General features: G+C 36.7%; 1 protein-coding gene across 1 annotated transcript in view; it reads left to right on the top strand.

Moving 5' to 3' along the window:
• The window catches only part of DNAJC10 (DnaJ heat shock protein family (Hsp40) member C10), a 37,766-nt gene that overhangs the window by 3,837 nt on the left and 10,439 nt on the right, over positions 1 to 23,490 (top strand). The window contains exons 4-18 of the mRNA XM_067549076.1: positions 1,165 to 1,215; positions 4,996 to 5,078; positions 5,277 to 5,408; positions 6,568 to 6,661; positions 6,953 to 7,030; positions 9,258 to 9,301; positions 9,676 to 9,813; positions 10,811 to 10,900; positions 11,998 to 12,111; positions 13,327 to 13,441; positions 17,990 to 18,117; positions 18,438 to 18,554; positions 19,885 to 19,986; positions 20,437 to 20,592; positions 22,171 to 22,304. Coding sequence (XP_067405177.1) covers positions 1,165 to 1,215; positions 4,996 to 5,078; positions 5,277 to 5,408; positions 6,568 to 6,661; positions 6,953 to 7,030; positions 9,258 to 9,301; positions 9,676 to 9,813; positions 10,811 to 10,900; positions 11,998 to 12,111; positions 13,327 to 13,441; positions 17,990 to 18,117; positions 18,438 to 18,554; positions 19,885 to 19,986; positions 20,437 to 20,592; positions 22,171 to 22,304 — 1,576 coding nt within the window. The remainder of the gene's footprint in view (positions 1 to 1,164; positions 1,216 to 4,995; positions 5,079 to 5,276; positions 5,409 to 6,567; positions 6,662 to 6,952; positions 7,031 to 9,257; positions 9,302 to 9,675; positions 9,814 to 10,810; positions 10,901 to 11,997; positions 12,112 to 13,326; positions 13,442 to 17,989; positions 18,118 to 18,437; positions 18,555 to 19,884; positions 19,987 to 20,436; positions 20,593 to 22,170; positions 22,305 to 23,490) is intronic.

Here is a 23,490-nt window from a genome sequence, read left to right as displayed (position 1 = left end):
AGACTTCAGTGCCATGCCATGAACCTGAACCATGCCATGCCATGAACATGGAAGCTTAAGTGAACCCTTATTTTAGTGAATTGGATAAAAACACCACAAGTGAAGGAGAGAATTCCTACACTTGTATTTTGCTGAAGCAGTCTACCCCTGAAAATGTCTCAGAATATAATGAGGACATTTTATTTAAAAAAACAAAAACACAAGAACTATTTAACATCTGTGTACACCTAAATTAAATAAACTAGAAACATACACATTACATGAAACTGACAGTGATTTCAACTTTCTGTAGAGGTTACAAAGATTTAAAAGACTTCATCTGATTGAGTCAGCATTTCTTGACAAAAATGGTTGATTTAAAATGTCAGATTAACTTTTATTGAGCGTTAATTTTAAGTTTATGTACAGTTATGTTCTTTGTTTTCTTTTCCTACTGGATTTTGATTTTATTGTGAATTTATTGCTTCTGAATGGCAGTGGCTTGATAACTCTGGAGACTGAAGTTCTCTCTCAGTTATTTGCATTATAGTAGTATCTAGAGACCTCAACTGACATTTGGGCTTATTGTGTTAGGCACTGTACAAATCATAGTGAGATAATTCCTACCCCAGAGGTAACAATATAAACAGATAAGGCAGACAAAGAGTCAGAGAGGTTTCAGGCACCAAGAGGGGAAGTGATTTGTCAAAGGTCAAAGAACAGGCCAGTGACAGACCTGGGCCTAAAACTTAGGTTTCCAAAGTCTCAGTGCCATGCCCTATCAATTGGACCATGCTGCCTCTCAAACTCCCATCAAACACTCAGTATTGTGTCTCATTTGTGATGTCGCTGCACCACATCTTTGTGTGAACAGACAGTTCAGTCTCCTGTGCCTACTCAATGATTGGTTTGTCTGCTAGGGATACCAAAAAGTTCCTAGTTGTGATGGTGGCTATTGTGCTGTGAACATGTGTGTCCTGGGAATTGAACTGAGAACAAATTAATCTTACACATACCACTGAATGTATATCCGATGTTAACATCTTTCACCTTGCTAATATGCACCATCTTTTGTTTTCTGCAAATTTCATTTTGTGCAAGAAGCACAGGAGTATTTCTGGATTCTTTTATTTAAAGATTACAAAAGTGAAAAATAGTTGCTGACTTGGTATTTTTTCTTACTAGGTATTTATGATGATGATCCTGAAATCATAACATTGGATAGAGGAGAATTTGGTATGTCCTTCAAGTCATATGGGTTCTCTAATATTTTAACATAGTGTAAATATTATTTTCAGACTAACTTTTTTCATGGTATACATAGATTATAAATTGTCAGCATAACAACAGTCAGAGAAAACATGCATATTGTATCCAAAGAGAAAAATGTTTTTGAGTGACTTGGGTCAATTAACAAATGCTATATAGATCAGTGCCAATCAGCTTTTTAGACTGAATTTGAAAGAAAGTGTGTAATATCTGATGGAAGGGAAAATTATTTACCTTGTAATTTTGCTTCTCCAGAATTAATATCCTGAAGAATTCTCACTCTTTGGTCTTGTGTCTTTAGCACAAATCTCCTATTAGGCAGCTGATCTCCAAGACTAGCAAATCAGTCAGTTCTACTTACCTGCAATTTTGTGCATTTGAAGATACCATTTGACTGGATTGCTGCTTCTAAGTTTCCGCTCCCTAATGCAATAAACAGACTGATCATATAGCATGAATTAGTGATTAAAAGTCAAAAAGCAAGACTCCTACATTGATTATATATTTAGAGAAAAATAGTTTTGGAAAAACAGCTCATACGGATCTATGATGTGGGTGGGTGCTTTTGTGTTTCCCTCTCCTATTTGATGTTAGTGTTTGCAGGAAGTTAATGTGTTTGCACAGTAAGATACTATGTATATGTGTACACAGTTCATGGTGTTTTACTATTAGTATCTGGAAATTAGTACATCTTAACTTTTCTTTTTTTATACTTCAACATTAAGACAGCAGTTTTTTGTCAAAGAGAATACCACATACTGACATCTTGTAGCATGAACAATAATTCTTAGACAAATTAGGAAAGACAAAACACAAATGAACTAGAGCCAGGATGTGATGTCCTTTTATACAGATACCTGAAGAGGATAGCTTGTTTTTCTTAAAGATACACTTTAGCTCAGATTCCTTAAATGTTTATGTAGTGTACTGCTGCAACTCTTTGTCAAACAAATGTGTAATAGCTATAGTAGGCCTATGTCTAGGAGAAACACATATATACTCTAAAAGGTGTGAGTTGGTGCATGGAACTATATAAGGATTAATTAATTAAATTAAAGGGGAATTAAATCCATCCTCCAACCAAGATACAGGACAGCACTTACACCCTCAGCATCCACTTTCACAGCAGCAGCCTTGTACATCCCATACTCAGATGTTTGTGTTCACTGAACTCATGCAGTTACCAATGGTCCAGACCCCAGCCAATCCCCAAAATCCCTGCTATGATGGGCTTTGCAGAACTAGTACTGAGCAGGATCCTTGTGCACCTGTTTTGCCAACACCTGATTTCCCCCTCTCCAGGCCATTGAACCACTGTGGTTCTGCTATTCTGAGAACTTTTTGCACCTGATTCTATGATGGGTGGTGAATTAACCTATGGTTAAATGATAATCTAATGAAAATTTTATTTTATAACAAAATATAATGCAACTTTCTATGCATCACAGCTTCCATATTAAAATTGTGGATATATGTCATTATGAATTTAAACTAAATTCTGTTTAAAAAAAGTTAAAGAGACATAGCCAACTTAATTTCACTTCTATGAAAGTCTTTTTCTCTTCTCGTCTCATTGCAACACCTAAAGATAAACATAACTAATGTAGAATGTTGGGAAAAAGTCATTATTGTCCCACTTGTTTTATACATTTGACAGCATTTTGTGTATAGTTTTCCTTATATGATCAGCTAGGCTTTGGGCCTGAAAACTGAACCACTCAGGCATACCACCACATAGAGCTTCATGAAGACAAAGAGGTTCCACATGGGAACCTGGGCCACATGTAGAAACAGGTCTGTAGTCAATTTCCCGTTTGTGTAGGTGTTTCACACACCAGCAGGAGAGAGATTTTTAACATAGGAAACATGACTGAAAACCCCCCACAAAAATTAGGGACTCTGCTGTACATGATTTGAAGTCAATAGTGCCCCATTAGCAAGTATTCTAATATACATCCATGCTTTGACAGGATAACAAGCCTTGTAGATTGGGGGGGAAGTGGTAGATGTGGTAAATCTTGACTTCAGTAAATCTTTTGATATAGTCTCAAATGACCTCATAAACAAACTAGGGAAATACAGCCAGGCCCTAGATGGAGCTGCTATAAGGTGGGTGCATGACTGGTCGGAAAACTGTTACCAGAGAGTAATCATCAGTGGTTCACAATCAAACTAGAAAGGCATATTGAATGGGATCCTGTAGGGATTGGTGCTGTTCAATATCTTCATCAATGATTTAGATAATGGCATAGAGAATACACTTATAATGATTGTGGAAAATACCAAGTTGGGAGGGGTTGCAAGTGGACAATAGGATTAAAATTCAAAAATGATCTGGACAAACTGAAGAAATGGTTTGAAGTAAATAGGATGAAATTCAAGAAGGACAAGAAGTACTCCATTGAGGAAGGAACAATCAATTGCACACATACAAAATGGGAAATGACTCCCTAGGAAGGATACTGCAGGGGTTATAGTGGATCACAAGCTAACTATGAATTAACAGTGTAACACTGTTGCAAAAAAAGCAAACATCTTTCTGGGATGTATTAGCAGGAGGGTTGTAAGCAATACATGAGAAGTAATTCTTCCTCTCTACTCCGAGCTGAAAAGGCCTTAACTGGGGTATTGTGTTCAGATCTGGGCACCACATTTCAGGAAAGATGTGGACAAATTGGAGAAAGTCCAGAAAAGAGCAACAAAAATGATTAAAGGTCTAGAAAACATGACCTACAAGGAAAGATTGAAAAAAATGGGCTTGTTTAGTCTGGAGAAGAGAAGACTGAGGGGGGACAAGATAATAGTTTTCAAGTACATAAAAGATTGTTACAAGGAGGAGGGAGAAAAATTGTTCTTGTTAACCTCTGAGGATAGTACAAGACACAATGGGCTTAAATTGCAGCAAGGGAGGTTGAGATTGGACATTAGGAAAAATCTTCCTAACTGTCAGGGTGGTCATGCACTGGAACAAATTGCCTAGAAAGATTGTGGAATCTCCATCACTGGAGGTTTTTAAGAACAGGTTGGACAGACACCTGTCAGGAATGGTCTTGTTATTACATAGTCTTGTCTTGGGACCTGGAGATAATCTCTTGAGGTCCTTCCAAACCTGCGTTTCTGTGATTCTGTGCTCCCATTTGTGACTAGGTATTAGACAGTCGGCACCTTACCAGAGCACAATTGATTGATTTCAGCCTTAACTTTAAATTGCATTTTCAGATGTAAAAATAAACTTCTCTTATTTGAAATAGATTTTTGGAATTCAATTCAGGTTTGGTCACTACTTACCATATAGCAAGAGTGCAAGTGATTGTCAGGAGATAACGTGTATCTCATGTTGAGGATAATGTTTGTATTTTGTTGTTAATGTACCTAAATTTCTGTAATCCTTCTGATATTTAAAATATATATTTAACCTGTTAGAGCATTTAAATTACTACTCTAGTGTGTTTACCAGCTCAGTTAGATGTAAACAACATTTCATAGTTAAGTAGGTGGTTTCACTTTAACTATATGCCTTTCTTGTGTCTTGCATATGCCAGTGTAAGTTTAAAGGGAGTAGCAGTAATTACACTATTCTAGGTATTAATGATATCCACTGAATCAGGAAACTCTAGACACCTAAATTCAGGGCTTAAAATGGGTGTGTAATTCTGTCTCTCACACATTATTTGTGGATGCAAAATTTAAAAGGAAGCTTCTATCAATTGTTAACTTAATATATTTTTGTCTCCTCTTATTAACCAGATGCTGCTGTTAACTCTGGAGAACTATGGTTCATAAATTTCTATTCCCCTCGATGTTCACACTGCCATGATTTAGCACCTACAGTATGTATTTACAGTCAGCATCTTAATTCTGAAAATGGATTTCAAGTAGACATTCTTTTAAATTAGAATAAAACATCGTCAAGTTGATTTGCATGCTGAAGCCAAAGCCTAAAAAGCAATGAACAGAAGAATTTTGAAAATGAATTGTTTTCAAAGGAAAATATACTAAGCTCTCTTTTTTCCCCTCCTTCTTTTTAGTGGAGAGAATTTGCTAAAGAAATGGATGGACTAATACGCATTGGAGCTGTAAATTGTGGTGATAATAGAATGCTTTGTCGAATCAAAGGAATTAATAGTTATCCAAGTCTCTATGTTTTCAAAACTGGAATGGTGAGTAGTTAAACTTGGTTTTGTTTTTTTCCAGTTTTTACAAATAACGGACATTTATATGCTATTTACACCTTTGGCATGTATTTGTGTTTTGTTTCGTAATGTGTTTATATTTTATATAAAAATAATTAAAATAAAGTTAAAAAAATTCTAAAGAAGAATGCTAAACTAAAATACGTTTTATCATTGATCCTGATTTTATCATTGAACTTTTTCTTTATAATCGTCTGATTTATAAAAAGTTATTTTGACTTTTCATTCACCTTGAACAACCCAATTACACTAAGCAATTTCACTTTTGATCATGTTATATTATAATTAAACAAACAAATAAATAAATACCTCTCAAAGAATTCTCTTCTGATCATTTTACAAGACAGAGTGAGTATCACTTTTTCCACTTTGGGGAAATTTAGTTACGGAGGTTAAATGATTTGTTCAGGGCTGTATGATGAGTAGACCAGAATAGAATCCAAGGCTTTGAGCACCCAGACCAGTGCCCTGTGCACTGAGCCATATTGCCTCTGCTATCACAGTTTTATACTGGAGTTTACAACAGTGGAGGAAAATGTTTAAATATATGCAATACTCTATGTTTTAAGCCTGAGGAACTTTGACAGTGTTCCTTTAAAAGACACCTGCAAATTATTTTTATAGAATTTCTTCCACTGTAGCAATATACTGTACTGCATACTACTTAGTCCGGTTATTGAGTATTCAGCACATAATGCAATAGTGGAGAGAATTTATAAATGAATTTACAGAACACCCTTAAGTGGAATTTTTTAGAGAAATATAAACTTTTGAGAAGATTAAAGTAGAGGAGATGTATATTAACAATAGACTGGCACAGTAGACTGGTTTGTTTTAAACAAACAGATATGACTATAGGAACTGATATGTCTGAGGCCTTATAATCTTTGATGTATTGCTGAATGGAAGTCGTATATAAACTAGACAAGAGCCTGAGCCACAAAATTCAAATTTAAGGTTGGATTCCAAATACTCTGTAAAGTTTGGAATGGAGGGTTGAATTGGATCTAGGGTTTTGCTTAAGGTCCATCTGCAGTTTAAATAATAATAATTTCAATGACCAATTACTGTGTAATATTTGTACACGTTAAATACTGTGTTAACATTTTTTTTTTTTTTAATAAAGAATCCAGTGAAATATTATGGAGACAGGTCAAAGGAAAGTTTAATGAGTTTTGCCATGCAGTATGTCACAAGCACAGTGACCGAGTTATGGGCAGGTAATGAAATTTGTTTGGGCTGTTGATCTTCTTGTTTTGTTTCATTTTTAAGATAAGGAGGCATTGCCAGGATTATCTCTACATATTATAAAGTGTGTGTATCCGCTATTTTTTTACTAAAGTTTGAAATCTGTGTGAGCATGTGCACGCACATTACCTGAAATTTAAAAATTGATTAATTATAACAGTGCTAATAAGCGTGCTTGTTTCATAGTTCATGTAAAATAATTTTTCATATTTAAATTAAAACAGCAAACAGAAATTGATACAGATTTTGTGCATTTTTTTTAGGAAATTTTGTTAATATTATTCAAACTTCTTTTGCCTCTGGTGTTGGCTGGCTGATCGCTTTCTGCGCTGAGCATGGAGGTAAATATATTAAATAAAGCAAACTGATTGCAGAGAATACAATTCTCTTTTGTTTTTCATGGACAGTGACACATTTGCTGCTGCTTCTAATAAAGATTTTTGTGGGCTAAAATTCACCGGTAGTGTGGAGGGCCAGCATAAGGCCACGTGGACCTCTTCAGCCCCATTATAGGGCTACTTGGGAAAAGGAACATTAGTGTAGGGACTATACAGGGATGCCTGGGCATCCTGTATGTATCACAGTAAAGGCCTCTCTGCTGACCACACAGTGGGGCCTGGCCATGGGAGAGGCCAGAGGAGCACATTTGTAGGCCCCACATCCCATGCAGCTGGCACAGAGAGGTTTTGGCTACTGTTACAGCTCATAGGCTGCAACATCAGATACTAGAAAGGTACACAGCATCCCTGCTCATTGTCCCTGGGTTGGTGGAAATGGTGGATTTCCTCTCTCCAATCATAATGCAAAAAAGATTGAATAATGATTAAATATTTCAGGCATTATGTAGCCCTTGCAGTACCAGAGTTTGCATATTGCAAACTACAAATCTGATGTAAAAATCATTTAAAAGTTTTTTTAAAACTTTTTAAATCAATTAGTGGGGTTTTGGATTGGCAGTCCTCCCAGAGCCCTCCCCATCTAGTGTCCCATCTCCAGCCATTGGGGATATTTGCTACTAGCAGTTGCAGATGGGCCACGTGTCATTGTAGGCAGTCTCATCATACCATCCCTTCCATAAACTTATCAAGCGCAGTCTTGAAGCCAGTTAGATTTTTGCCCTCACTACTCCCTTTCTGTTCCAGAACTTCACACCTCTGATGGATAGAAACCTTCATCTAATTTCAAGCATAAACTTGTTGATGGTCAGTTTATATCCATTTGTTCTTGTGTCAACATTGGCACTTAACTTAAATAACTTCTCTCCCTCCCTGGCATTTATCCCTCATGTATTTATAGAGAACAATCATATCTCCCCTCAGTTTGTTTAGCCTAACTAAATAAAAGCCAAGATCTTTGGCTCTTCTCTCAAGGCAGGTTTTCCATTCCTTGCATCATCCTAGTAGCCCTTCTCTGTGCCTGTTCCAGTTTGAATTCATCTTTCTTAAACATGGGAGACTAGAATTGCACACCATACTCCAGATGAGGTCTAACCAGTTCCTTGTATAAAGGCAATAACACTTCCTTAGCTCTATTGGAAATACCTCAGGTAATGCATCCTAGGACTGCATTAGCCTTTTTCATGTCTGCATCACATTAGCAGATCATAGTGATCCTGTTTTCAACCAACAGCGAAGTCTGTCTCTTCTTCTGTTACATTCAACTGTTAAATCCCCAGCTTATAGCAGAAATTCTTGTTGTTAGTCCCTAAGTGCTTGACTTTGCACTATTAAATTTAATCTTTCTATTCAATTTTTCAAGGTCATCCAGATCTTCTTGTATGATATTCTGGCCCTCCTCCATATTGGCAATACCTTCCAACTTTGTGTCATCTGCAAATTTTATTAGCACACACTCACTTTTTATGCCAATGTCATTAATGAAAATGTTAAATAAGACTAGTCTCAGGACCGATCCCTAAGAAACTCCACTAGTAACCTGACAGTTCACCTTTCAGCATGACCCTTCGTAGTCTCCCATTTAACCTGTTCCTTATCCACCTTCTAATTCTCCTATCAGTTTCCATTTCTCCTATTTAACTAATAATTTCCTGTGTTGAACTGTACCAAATGCCTTACTGAAATCCAGGTAGACTAGATCTACTGTATTTCCTTTGTCTAAAACATCTGTTACCTTCTGAAGTAAGTACTTTCTGAAATGTTTGTAGGGTCTCTAAATCCAATGAAATCTGTTTCTATGACAAAATTTGATACATAGGTAGATTTTTTTTAAAAACATTAGCACATGCAAGAGTCAGTTTATAAGGACAGGAATCATAAACCATGTAAATAACTTTATATTTCAAAAAGAGAGAGAGAGGTTTCTCTGCCAATGAAGCCAATATAGAATATGTTCATTCTGTTTTTCATTTGTGATGGTCACCACGTAGGAGGTAGCCTCTCAAAATTTTCACTTGAAAAGTTACAGAAATGTTAATTCAATGGCCAGCAAATGTGCACTGCTTCCTCCTGGGATTCTTGGTGATCAGAGAAAAAATTCTAAGCTAAAGTTTAATGAATTGATAATTCAAAGCCTTGTGTTTACAGGTAAATCATTATTTTCATTTTCCAGATTGTTTGACTTCCCAAACGCGCCTTAAGCTAGCTGGCATGTTGGTAAGCAGCATTTCATTTGAAAATGTTATTCATTATATTTAAATCAAAATTCCAAAAGGTGAAATCCTGATGCCAAAGTCAATGGCAAAACTCCCACCGACTTTAATGGGGCCAACAAACAAACAGTTTGTTTTCAAATCAGCTTTAAGTTTGAGAGCCATCTCATTACTGCACATGATATAATGGAACTAAATCTTTAAAGGATTTCCTAAAATAGCATACATGAATATCAAAGTACTGTTGTTCTGCACTGTAAGTCTTTCTTCTCCCCATCTCCTACAAACAGTAGCCAATTGCCTCTGTTGTATTTGCAGAAATTTGTCTGAACATGAGCTTCAAAATAACATTCTCCAATTGTTGCTCTTTTATTACAGGAAGGCCTTGTTAATGTAGGCTGGATGGACTGTGTCACCCAGGGTGAGCTTTGTGATAATTTGGATATCTCATCTAGTACTACAGCATACTTTCCACCTGGAGCCACCTTAAGTAATAAAGAGAAAGGAGGTGTTTTGGTAGGACTTGCTTTTAAATAGTTTGTGTATACATACAATATGGTGGTGGTGATGAGAAAGTGGATTATAAACATTCACCGATCAAACAAAACTGAATTTATTACATTGAGAAATGTTTGTTGTTTGTTACCAGTTTTACATTTAACTTTTATGTGCTACTAGTAAATGTGATATAGATAATAAGTTATATCCTTCTTAACACTTCAAAGAAATGTGATCTACATGCATTGAAAATGCACTTGCATGCCTGTCACTATGCATATATGCTGTATTGTGTTATCCTCCTATTACCATGTCACCTTAAACTCTTGTGTCAGTTGTCTTGAGGTTAATGTTCTTAATTTATGCAAGAAAATCACCAATGTGAAACGTGACTTGCTGTCTCATTGATGCTGCTGCCACCTAAGCCCTTCTTCAAAAGTGAACCTGAAGCGAAAGTAACAATCACTGGAGCTACATGAAATCCACCAGCATTGAGTTACTACTTCTTATGCCCTTCCTGATGTTTGCAAAATTACAGAAATACAGTGATCTGTACTGTACAGATAGTACAGTAAAATAGAGATGTTGCAAAACAAAGTATTTTGAGAGTTAAGGGCATGGCTTTGTTTTAGCACTCATTCTGATCATGCATAGTATTTTGTGCTTTTAGCGTTGAGATGGGAAGAAAAGCAGTGTGTGTGACAGTCAGTGGGATTTAGATTGCTACATGCAAAAATCACTTTTGAAAATGAGACTCAGGCATCACAACACTGAGCACAGCAATGCCTAAATACATTTTAAAATCTGGGCCTAAAAGTGCAGACTGGTTTGAGTACAATATTCTTGTAATAGTGATTGAGAAAGGGAAGTTTGAATCAAGTAACATGTTTAACAGCATTTTTCAGTTGATGAATGGGGCCTAATCAGGTTAATTCTGTTAAGGAATGCTAATAATCAACAATCAGATTAATGTTTATACGTTTTATATAATTAGAATGACTTTTTTCTCTTCCAGTTTCTTAACTCCTTGGATGCCAAAGAGATATATTTGGAAGTAATGCAGCATCTTCCAGATTTTGAAATGCTCTCTGCAGCCTCATTAGAGGTAAAGTTTTTTAAAAAATAATGTTTCCAATTTTAAGTTTAAAAGGCCACATTTAGCAAAGTAATCACTTGTCTTTCTGAAAAGTTTTTACCTCCTACTGGTACAAACAATTCCTAAAATTATTATAACCAAAAAATATTTTTTTTCCCCTCTAGCTTGCTTTGTTTGACAGCCCTTTATTTGTGTTGAGTTTCATTGTTTCCTCTGTTTGAAGTCAGGACTTACTTTTTCCAGTTGTTGTGTGAAACATTTTTTAAAACAGGAAAATGTGACTAAACCCAAAAGAACTCAGGATGGTGTAATACCACATCTACTATTTTTAATTGACTGAATTCCCAGTGGACTGTTTCAATAACTAAATGTAGTGTCATGATACCCTAAGCATTAAAGACTCAATTAAATGGGTTTATACATATTAAAGTATATCCAAACTAAACCTCAGTCACCTTTGACTAGGCTAATAATATTGTTGCACAAGTGGCTCTCTAATGTGTCTCCTTAGTCTGTTTGAAGCACATGATGTGAAAACACAGTGTGATTTAATTATTAACCAATCAGGATGCTTCTACTGTGTTATTAACCAATTAAGTTATCAACTTGCATTAAGTTATTAACTTATTTGCTATGAGAATGATAAACTAAATATTTCCCCTGTCATACTGTTTAAGTATGAATAGTACTTTAGTAAATGGAACAATGAATTCAGACTACTGTGGCTTTTTCGAGTAATGTTGATCACTACTTTGGCTTGGCTCCTGAACCACTGAGGTCTGAGTATCACTGCATTAAAGACAGAGTGCAAAGTTTAGCAATTTTGATCTAGTATGAGGGAGGCAAATTGGAAGCAAAATTAAAAAGATATATAAAGTAGTTTTTTAACTCTCTCATGGTGGTGCTCTATAAAAAAACTCTTAAGTTTATATAGTTTTGAAGGGCAATGGAATACAATGCTATATTTATTGGATAAAGGTTTAGGTTCTAATTGAATTGCTTGGCATTTGACTTAAATCCATGTTTTCAGTCATGTTACTATAACTTCCATAACTGGTAGAAACTGGAAGCTAAGCATTTCTCTCTCATTTTCTTCCCATTTTAAGGACCACCTGGCTCATCACCGGTGGCTGCTTTTCTTTCAGTTTGGTGAGAGTGACAAGTCAAATGTGAATGAGTTTAAAAAACTGAATTTTCTACTTAAAGATGAACATATTCAGGTAAGAATACTCATTTATTTAACATTAGGCCCCCTAGTTTCCCACTAGCAAGCTGTTTTATATTATCTTCTTTGTTATCACCTATCAATTGAAAGTACTAAGACAGATTTTGCTCTCACACCTGTGTACATCTGTGATCACTCCATTGATTGCCAAACAAAATTTGGCCCATTAAGTAGAACTTGAGTATGTTAAAACATGAAAGAATGGGAAACGGTTACAACACAAATGCTCTCCTAATCCTTCCTTATTGTATCAGATCATTGCATGGGACAGGTAATTCCTGTTGGGGCCAGTTTTCAAACTTGGGTGTGCAAAATTAGGTACTCAAACCCCAATTTAGATACCTAAATCAAAGCAATTTTCACAGTACTGAGCACTTGCAGCTCCCATTGAATTCAATTATATCAAATGTGCTGCACATTAAATAAATCTACTCTGATTTAGGTACTTGTATTTTGAAAACTGGCTATAATCCATATTTGTCTCCTTTTAACTGTTACATTTGATAGGTCTGTGATAAACCTAGTGCAGTTTTTCCTTTACAGAAGATGACGAGATACTCCAAACAAAAAAAACTTACAAATCTTGAACAGTATTTTAAATATTTACCCCCACAAAGATTTTATAATTATCTTTCTGTGTGCTTGAAGCTAGAACTACATTAACTTTCATTCTTAAAAGTAATTCAAAGTAGCTCTTATGTAACTAGGGGAAGTTTGTGTAATTAAAAACCATAGATCACACAATTCTCTAATGTAAGTTCATAGTAATTTCCATGGACTTCAGTAGTTACTCTGCTAAGAGCAAAATTTGGTTCCCTAGTATTTATCTCAGATGCTATGTTCTCTCTTGATATTTTATTTGGAAGAAATTGAATTGTTCTATTCCCTATACCTGTCTTTGAGGTAAGAATTGGGAGTGCCTACCTGTGTTGCAATATTCAATTGTTTTGTTTTTAGAAGCTTTTCTCTACCTAATTGTGCTTGCGGTACATAGTACATCTGTGTGTATTGTATTACTTCTTAACCATATCAGTCATAAAACTGATCAAAGACCACTCACACTTATAAAAGAATATTGCATTTATAACTGACAAGAAGTATCTTTATGGAAAACTATCTTAACTTGCATCAAGTTTCCAAATATACTAATATAAAGAAATTAGATTCTCTTCTTAAAAAAATAAAAACATCACCATTTGTTCAATAATAGGTTGGAAAGTTTGACTGCCTTTCTGCACCAAGTGTCTGCAATAATCTGTACATCTATCAGCCATGTCTAGCAGCCTTTAAAGGAAAGGGAACTGAAGATTATGAAATTCATCATGGTAAGGCAAACTTTGACAGAAGTTTAACTATTGCATAATTTTTTTAGATGAAGTCTTTTGCAAACTGAATTTGGTTTTCAGAACAATTGTTTTCACAACTCTAATGATATTACATCATTTTGCTTTAACATTGCCTATTGCCCTTGAGTTATATTATTCCATATAGTTTTTTCTTCTGTAAGCAATCCTCAAATCCCATAGGTTCTCCTACTACTTATTCACTTTTTAGTACTCCCTCTTTTTCAAAGACATCGTTACAACCTTGGAATAAGAATGGGAATTTCTGAAGTTGATCAGTGCTGCGCTTTCCTTTGGCAAAGGTAGATGAAAAATGATGTAAGGCACACCCTTCCCCATATGCTGAACATGCTTTTGGCTTCAAAATCTTGGGAACTGATCTCTTATTTTACATGCATCAGCAGAAAGCACTGCACTAAAACTACCTGGTCCATTTGCTGATTTCACATCCACACACATTCTGGGGTGAAATCCACACCAGTGAAAAGTTGTTTCACCTCTTACCCTGTAATTCCAAGTGCCTCAAAATGCCTGGCCACTGTAGCTCTTTGCCTGAAATGCCCACAGTCAGCAACAAGCATGCACTATGTCTCTGTATGGGGCAGCCTCAGACCAATGCTTTGGATCCTGGAGCCTGCCAGCTTCCACTGGCTTCCTCTAGCCTTGGTTAACAACTGGGATGATAACTCTACACTCACCCCAGAATTTTGCCAAAAACATGTGTTCTGAAATTTCCAGCCCTGTCCTGGAACAGTCAGAGGGATATTAAGGTTTGTTACCCTTTTAAGGAGTCAATATTCAACGCTTTGCTATTTTAACTGGAAATTACTGAACAGTTCACACCATTGGGTTGTTTTAGATTTAAAAAAAATAAGATAAAATTTTAAGTGAATTCAAGTACAAGAGAGAAAATTAGAAAAATGGTTACCAGCAAATAAAAGTGAAAACACCCTTCTGAAACAATCTAGCAACTTTTGGTTCAAGGGTTTGTAATAAGATGGCCTTTTCACCTACAGACTTCCAGCAAGATGGTTACTGATCCTCTCCTCAGTCAGAAGAGGATTGTACTTAGATTTTTAGAAAGCCTTTGGCAAGGTCCCTCACCAAAGGCTCATAAGGAAAGTAAGCGGCCATGGGGTAAGAGGGAAGGTCCTCTCCTGGATCAGTAACTGGTTAACAGATAGGAAACAAAGGGTAGGAATAAATGGTCAGTTTCAGAATGGAGAGAGGCAAATAGTGGTGTCCCCCAAGGGTCTAAACTGGGACCAATACTGGGTCAACATATTCATAAATGATCTAGAAAAAGGGTTAAACTGTGACGTGGCAAAATTTGCAGATGATACAAAACTACTCAAGATAGTTAAGTCCAAAGTAGACTGCAAAGAGTTACAAAGAGATCACACAAAACTGAATGACTTGGCAACAAAATGGCAGATGATATTCAATGTTGATAAATGCAAAGTAATGCCCACTGGAAAACATAATCCGAACTATACATATACAATGAAGGGGTCTAAATTAGCTGTTACCATTCAAGAAAGAAATCTTGGAGTCATGGTGGATAGTTCTCTGAAAACATCCACTCAGTGTGCAGCGGCAGTCAAAAAAAGCTAACAATGTTGGGAATCATTAGGAAAGGGATAGATAGTAAGAAAATATCATATTGCCTCTTTATAAATCCATGGTATGCCCGCATCTTGAATACTGCATGCAGATCTGGTCACCCTATCTCAAAAAAGATGTATTGGAATTGGAAAAGGTACAAAAAAGGCAACTAAAAAGTTTAGGGGTATGGAAAATCTTCCATATGAGGAGAGATTAATAAGACTGGGACTTTTTAGCTTGGAAGAGACGACTAAGGAGGGATATGATAGAGGTCTATAAAATCATGACTGGTGTGGAGAAAGTAAATAAGGAAGTCTTATTTATTCCTCATAACACCAGGGTCACCAAATGAAATTAATAGGCAGCAGGTTTAAAATGAACAAAAGGAAGTATTTCTTCACACAACGCACAGTCAGCCTGTGGAACTTCCTGCCAGAGGATGTTGTGAAGGCAAAGACTATAATGGGGTTCAAAAAAATAACTCGTTAATTTCATGGAGGCTTGGTCTATCAGTGACAATTAGCCAGGATAGACAGGGATTGCTGTTTGCCAGAGGCTGGGAATGGCTCACAGGATGGATCACTTGATGATTAACTGTTCTATTCATTTCCTCTGAAGAAGCACCTGGCATTGGCCATTGTCAGAAGACAGGATACTGGGCTAGATGGACCACTGGTCTGACCCAGTATGGCCATTCCTGTGTTGTAGGATCTCTCACAGACGCCCAGAAAGTTCTGGTGCTTTTGTCTTAGGTAAACGAGAGAGAATTTGGGACTTCTGCCCCTTTCTTTTATAGGCCATTGAATCTTTGAAATGGATTCTTCTGAAGGGTATCCCTCCCCCAAAAGTAAAGTTTATCCAAGCAGTGAGGAAGGTGACAGTCTGGTGGTGAAGGAAGCGCCACGCTTTTTCTTCCCGCATTTGTTTTTGCTGACATACAAATTGTTCTGTTTCCTGCCATCTTTCCCCCCTGTTGTCTTGAGGACACAGTTTACTACTTATATGTAAATTGAGGTAAACACACATTCCTTTGTTTAGGATAGAACTGTTTAACAACTTTTGTCTAGGCAGGGTTGTGTGGTTTTGAACATGTGCTGACATCATCATATGGGGGAATTCATAGCTTTACATATAATATAGCTACATACATTTCACTGTAATATTATTGACCATTTATATTATTGTTAACCAGCAAGTTGTTTTCAAAAGGTAACTCACAAGGCATATTTTACACAAAGATTATTACAGTAGCATGTAGGGTGTGAATACTGGGATGCTTTCAATCACAACTGTATGGTCACTTTTCCTGGAGATGCTTAGCCTCCTTGTAAGCACACCAGTAAATCGTTCCAAACCAACAATATTGAAGTGTCCCCTTGAAAAAATTCTGAAATGCTGTAAAAATGTAGGTGTAGACTGTGGAAGAATTTAAACTCAGGGGTTTTTACTTACAAGTTTATTGCCCAGCAGATAGTCTAGAATTAGCCAAATAACAGATTAGCAAAGTTAGAGTTTATTTTTTACGTAAAGAAGGTAGTTTCTTCAAATGTAAGGGGCGACAATTTAAAGCTAGATTGTAACAGCTTTATAGCTTCACACAAACAAGTCTTTATACGTCACAGTTTCCATGGACATACATACTAAAAAAACTACTTATTTAGGAATTTTTTTAGCTTAGTACTTGCAACTTTTTTTTATTTAAGTTATAAGGTTTTTTTCTGCATTTTACCTTTGCTGGCGTCTAGGCTTTTTAACTATTTTGTTAATCCTTAACATTCTAAGATTTAAACTTCTGCTAGAAAGGCACTTTTCATCTCAGGCTTTTACAGCCATTACTAAAATCAGTTCTCAGCAGAAACAGAGACCCCTTTTTTTTTTTTTCCCCTTCACAAGACTCAGGGCTAGAATTGAAGCTCATGTAAATCAGTGTAGCGCCATCAAATTCAATTGTTATGCAGAATTACATCAGCTGAAGATCCGGCTTTCAGGCTTTAAAGCATGAAGAGCGTAGCACACAAGAAATCTCAACCAGGAATGTAGTTTAATAAAACTTCCTACTGAGCTCAGGCTTTGCTTTAGAAGGAACCAATAGAGTTCCTGTCAAACAGATGCAATGTTTTTGGAGCCAAATTCCAAATGAGCTGCAAACATCATAAGGAGACTTTTATTATCTTATTTTAATGCTAACATTTTCCTAACATTTTCCTTGCAAAATTTTTAAGCTATTTTTGAACTCTCAGGGCATTTATCTTCTCTTCAGAATGGCTCCTTTTAATTTGTACAAAGTAGATGACATCTGCAGTCTTTGCCAACAACCTGTACTTCTAGTTGTTTGAAATATTCAAAACAACTACTAGGATATGAGAGAGTAATTTTGGGGATCTCATCTCTCTGAACTGAGTGAGAGCAATATTAAATTGCATCATCACTGTGCTGTGACCTGAGACGTTGCTACTTTGAGTTTCTTCAACTCAATCACTTTCAAAACAAAAAGAATCTTCCACAAAGAACACTAACTTTGTGTTTGATCTTGGCTAGACATTTTATGCGTTGAGCAGTTTCTTATCCAGGTGTCCAACATGTGAATTGCCGTACTTATTTTCTACACGGAGTAGACTAGGGACATTGTTTACGTAAGTTAAGATGATAGCTGTACAGTTTATTTAATAAGGCCTTATTCAAGCCAATGGAAGTTAACTGAAAGAGTCCCATTCACTTCAGTGGGCTTTGAATCCGGTACAGTCTGGCTAGTGACAAAGTTTGCATTTACCAGCTCTTCAACCTGATCTCTAGTATAACATCTGTAGTAAGACAAATCATACACTGTTAATGAAACATGATCCTGGTTTTGGTAAATGAATATAGAGTAATCTAAGAATATAGATATTAAGAATAACAGTAGGTTGTTTTTGGGGGGCGTTTTAGGAAAGAGGATCCTATATGACATAGTTGCATTTGCCAAGGAGAGTGTAAATTCTCATGTTATCACACTTGGGCCTCAAAATTTTCCTGGCAAGGAGAAGGAACCATGGCTTGTTGATTTCTTTGCACCTGTAAGTATTTGATTACTATATTTCTGTTCCTTTTTTTGCTAATATATATTTAAATATTTTATTAAAATACCAGCATTGTTTTTGTAGATTATATTCTACAGGATGGGACACTCTAATAATTCTTTCTTCAAAGGTTGCACAATGTCCTAGATTACATGGTTTTTATTCTTTATTGGAGTCTTGTTTCTCAAGACCACAAATTGCTTGGCATACAATGTCAGAGAGAGAAATTAATAAATACATTCATTCACATTACAAGAGAATGATATGTTCTTTGCTTTGTTTTAACAGTAGTGCTATGATTTGCAATTTTTTTTTAGTGGTGTCCTCCTTGTCGAGCTTTGTTGCCAGAGTTGAGAAAAGCATCAAAGCACCTTACTGGTCATCTTAAATTTGGCACACTAGACTGCACAATCCATGAAGGGCTTTGCAACATGGTAAGCTGCAAGTATTAAATGGTCTTTTTCAATAAATGCTGTTTTCTTGTAGTTAAAACTTTCAAAGCACATCCAGACTGGGCACTCCAGTATCAAGACTTTTTTTTTTTTCAAGAGAATAAACTATACGAGTCTCTTAAAAGAATCTGTGAACTTAAAATATGTTCTGCTATAAGATTAGTCTTGTCCAGCCGCCTTAGTGGTCAGGAAAGATTTGAATTCCAATGTTGGGATATTCCTTTTTGAGAGAAATGAATGAGCACAAACCCAGTTACTCATTCCTACTCTAATTACAAAATATATACTGGTCCTGTTTTTGCTTTGAACATGGAAAGATAAAAGCAGCAGAGAGTTTACACTGATGGAGCACCATTTTCAGAATGCCACAAAACAGGTCTGAGTTCAAGTTCCCAACCAGCCTACAACTGCGTTGTAATTTGCATTGCTTTTGCCTGCATTACAAACCAGGAATTTTGGAAGTCACAAGAAATATGGGATCAGTCCACATATTTAAGAAGGAGCTTTCCTTAGCATTTTTGCCATTTTACTTGCTTAGGTCTTTTCTGTATCTAAGTGCTGATTGAATTCAACAACTGATTTTAAAAAAATAATCTCAAACTGGGGTAATCTCCTAACATATGCACAATTAACCAGGATATTTCTGTGTTTTATAGTGAAAAATTTAAAGTCATAAGATACATGAGGAAATTGGCATAGAATTCAAATCCTTAAAGATACAGGAATTACCAGTGTATACAGATCCTGAAGGACTTAAATCATGGACGAATCTAGGTTTACAGATAGCAACATTAACGTACAGTTGTTAGTACAGTACAAGATGTTTTCCCTGAAGGTTGGGAAAGGTTGGGAAAACGAAAGGTTTTTTGTTTTTAAGAGAAGTAGGAGGGACCGGTCAGAAGACTTAGAAAAGGCTGTAGGTTTGTTCTCTTAACCCTGAGGACAGTGAAAGGAGTGTTGGATGGATTTTAAACTCCAACAGTACAGCATCTTAAACAATTCAGAATCCTTTTCATTATGAACTAGGGTTTGGAGACCCCAGTCCATAGTCTTTTCTAGGCCTCCCTAATTCTCATTTATAGAAATCCAAGAAATCATAAAATTGTAGGGCTGGAAGGGACCTCAGCAGGTCATCTAGTCCATCCCCCCACACTGAGGCAAGATTAAGTATATTATCTGAAAGTTTGAGTTGTTGTACTGTGCAAAGGAAATTGGCTAGCAAGGGTATGGATCATTGGTACCAATGGTCCTTAATGGATTGGCAGCAAACAGGAACATTCTTTGCAATTTTTCTTCTTGTGTTTTTCGATAGCATAACATTAGAGCTTACCCAACAACAGTGGTATTCAACCAGTCCAATGTTCATGAATATGAAGGGCATCACTCTGCTGAACAGATCTTGGAGTTTATAGAGGTATGCAAGTCACACGTTTTGACACTGTCAGTCCCTGAATTCATCAGTATCCCATTCATATCATAAACTCTACTACACACACTTTCTATGTCTCTGTGCCTCAGTTCCTCACCTATAAAATGGGGTTAATAACACTTCCCAACCTTATAGGGAGGATAAATACATTAATTATTGTGCATGCTCAGATACTGTGGTAATAAGAGCCATATAAGTCCCTAAGATGGATAGTAGTTTTATCACCTGTGAACTAAGGTGCAGCTCTCTACACCCTCAGCCCATTCTTCAAAGACTTAATTTATAGGATTTTTGCTTTATTGATATTTAAACAAGCTTCATTAATAAGATGAGCCTGGTAGCATTATGTAATCAATTTGCATTTGATAGAATTGCATACAGGATAATTTCATTCTTTGTTTGTGACATCTAAATCTCATTATTTGTGTATTTTAGGATCTCATGAACCCGTCAGTGATCTCCTTAACACCAGACACTTTTGGTGCATTAGTGGAACGAAGGAAGCGGGATGAAGTCTGGATGGTTGATTTCTACGCACCGTGGTGTGGGCCTTGTCAGGCTTTAATGCCAGAGTGGAAGAGAATGGCCAGGGTAAAATGGAAGTTTCATTCCAGGTTTTAAAGCGGCCTGTTTAGGAGAAGTATTGAGACTGCTCAATAAACTGACCTAGAGACATTACCATAAATGAAAAAGACTAGTGATGAATATAATGGACAAAATGATAAGTTCCTGCATAGCCGTTTTGTGTTGTTTCAGATTTCTTTTTTTTTTTTTTTTTTTTTTTTTTTTAAAGTTCCTGAACATTGCTAGTGTAATCCTATAATACTCCTAATCCCACCAATTTTAACAAGATTTAGAATAAATTTCCTTGAAGCTTGATTTATTCCTTGTGTATTAAAAGGTGACTAGGTATTTGTATTTAAAATAAAAAAGGTAAAAAAAGACTCAAATACATTTATGTACATTGGATCAGAAATAGCTTAAGTAACCATAGCCATTTTCCCCCTATATCCTTAATGGATAGCTTATGATTATTAATTATTTGTATTTAAAGTAGTACTTAGAGGATCCAATCAGGATCTAGTTCTGATTTCAATCAGGATCTAGTTCAAACTGATATAAAACCTGATCTCAACATTAGGTATTTACACTGGTTTTTTTTAAAGATTAAAAATGTTCTTTTCTGAGGGTTTTTTCAATTCATGTTATTAAATAGTGTTTGCAGGATGTTTTAAGCCTGATTTTCAGTGATCTGAACTACACACATTTCAGTATTAAGGTGTGTGTTTATTTTGCATTGCATTGCCATTGCTGCATGTAGTATTGCAAATCCTTAATTTCTGTGCGTTCACAGGGCGAGTAGGTGCCAGCTAGCAGTGCGTATAGACCAATCAAGGCACCAGTCATACTAACAACCCTTTTTCCCAACCAGAGTGTGAAGGACCAGATAACAGAAGTAAAGTCAATTAAGAACAAATCGGCATCTCTCACATTCCAATACCGTCCATGCATTTGCAGTGCTGTGAGGGACAAAAAGAAAACAGTGCAGTGCACCATACTGCAACTTATGCACTGTACCTACTATAATTTTGAGATGATCAATTTTATGAACATTTTCATTATTATGAATGTTTAAGGCTATGTCTGTACTGACGGCAGCAAAGTCGCTGCCATCAGATCGACCTATCCGAATCGATTGAGCGGTCAGTGAAGATCCACTCAATCGATCCAGAAGTCGACCTAGTTAAACCACCCCCTCAAGTAGCGCAGTGCAGTGAAGATGGCGCGCAGAAGGGAAGCACAGCAGTCGACGGGAGTTATGCAAGCTACTCTGCATAGCTTGTGTAACTCCCGTCAACTGCTGCCAAATCGCCAGTTAAGTGTAGATCGGGCCTAAGTCTCCAGTTAGTTTGTCAAATAGGGGTTCTATTCTCTGCATTGTATTTCATGTGCGAAATACATATGTAACTGCACACAAACTCGGTTTCCCAAAAAATCAGCCTTTTGCCCACTGAGTACTGAAGAGGTGAGGTCTGCAATCATGGAATGCTGATTCCTAAATTCTGAAATATTCATCCCTGACAGAAATTCATATGCCATGAATTAACCTCAATATGATCCCAGTGTGATTTTACTGACTAGAAAATGCAATATTTTTTTCTTTTTCAGTTGTTAAATGGATTAATCACTGTTGGCAGTATGGATTGTCAAAAATATTTTTCTTTCTGTCACCAAGAAAACGTACAGGGATATCCTGAAATAAGACTCTTTCCTCAAAAATCAAATACAGGTCATCATTATTAGTAAGTAAATAACTGCTTAAATTTGGAAAATATTTCATGGTTTGTATTTCATCAGTTATGCTATCTTGAAAATGTCTTGAGGGTCTGGGGAGGGAGAATTGTATCCTTCATATGGAAACTAAGTGTTTACAAGTATCGTATGGATGATTTTATTCTCAATCATTCTGTGATTTTCAGTTAGAATCATAGAATCATAGAATATTAGAGTTGGAAGGGACCTCAGAGGTCATCTACTCCAACCCCCTGCTCAAAGCAGGACTAACCTCAGCTATATCATCCCAGCCAGGGCTTTGTCAAGCCTCAGCTTAAAAACCTCTAAAGATGGAGATTCCACCACCTCCCTAGGTAACCCATTCCAGTGCTTCATCACCCTCCTAGTGAAAAACTTTTTCCTAATGTCCAACCTAGACCTCCCCAACTGCAACTTGAGACTGTTGCTTCTTGTTCTGTCATCTGCCATCACCGAGAACAGCCTAGCCCCATCCTCCCTGGAACCCCCTTTCAGGTAATTTAACTGCTATCAAATCCCCCCTCATTCTTCTCTTTTGCAAACTAAACAAGCCCAGTTTCCTTAGCCTCTCTTCATAAGTCCTGTGCTCCAGCCCCCAAATCATTTTTGTTGCCCTCCACTGTACTCTCTCCAACTTGTCTACATCCTTTTTGTAGTGGGGGGCCCAAAACTTGACACAATACTCTAAATGCGGCCTTATCAATGCCGAATAGAGGGGAATAATCACTTCCTGTGACCTGCTGGCAATGCTCCTCCTAATGCAGCCCAATATGCTATTAGCCTTCTTGACAACCAGGGCACACTGCTGACTCATATCCAGCTTTTTATCCACTGTTACCCCCAGGTCCTTTTCTGCAGAACTGCTGCCTAGCTCGTCGGTCCCCAGTCTATAGCTGTGCATGTGATTCTTCCTTCCTAAGTGGAAGACTCTGCACTTCTCTTTGTTGAACCTCATCAGATTTCTTTTGGCCCAATCCTCCAGTTTGTTTAGGTCCTTCTGTATCTATCCCTACCTTCCAGGGTATCTGCCACTCCCCCCCAGCTTAGTCTCATCCACAAACTTGCTGAGGGTGCAATCTACCCCATCTTCCAGATCATTAATGAAGATGTTGAACAAAACTAGCCCCAGGACCGACCCCTGGGGCACTCCGCTTGTGACCGGTTGCCAGCTAGATA

This window comes from Emydura macquarii, unplaced genomic scaffold, assembly GCF_026122565.2.
Source record: "Emydura macquarii macquarii isolate MOO-44397 ecotype Brisbane River unplaced genomic scaffold, CSIRO-AGI_Emac_v2 contig_1253, whole genome shotgun sequence".
NCBI lineage: Eukaryota > Metazoa > Chordata > Testudines > Chelidae > Emydura > Emydura macquarii.
This window is presented reverse-complemented; position numbering and strand designations above follow the sequence as displayed.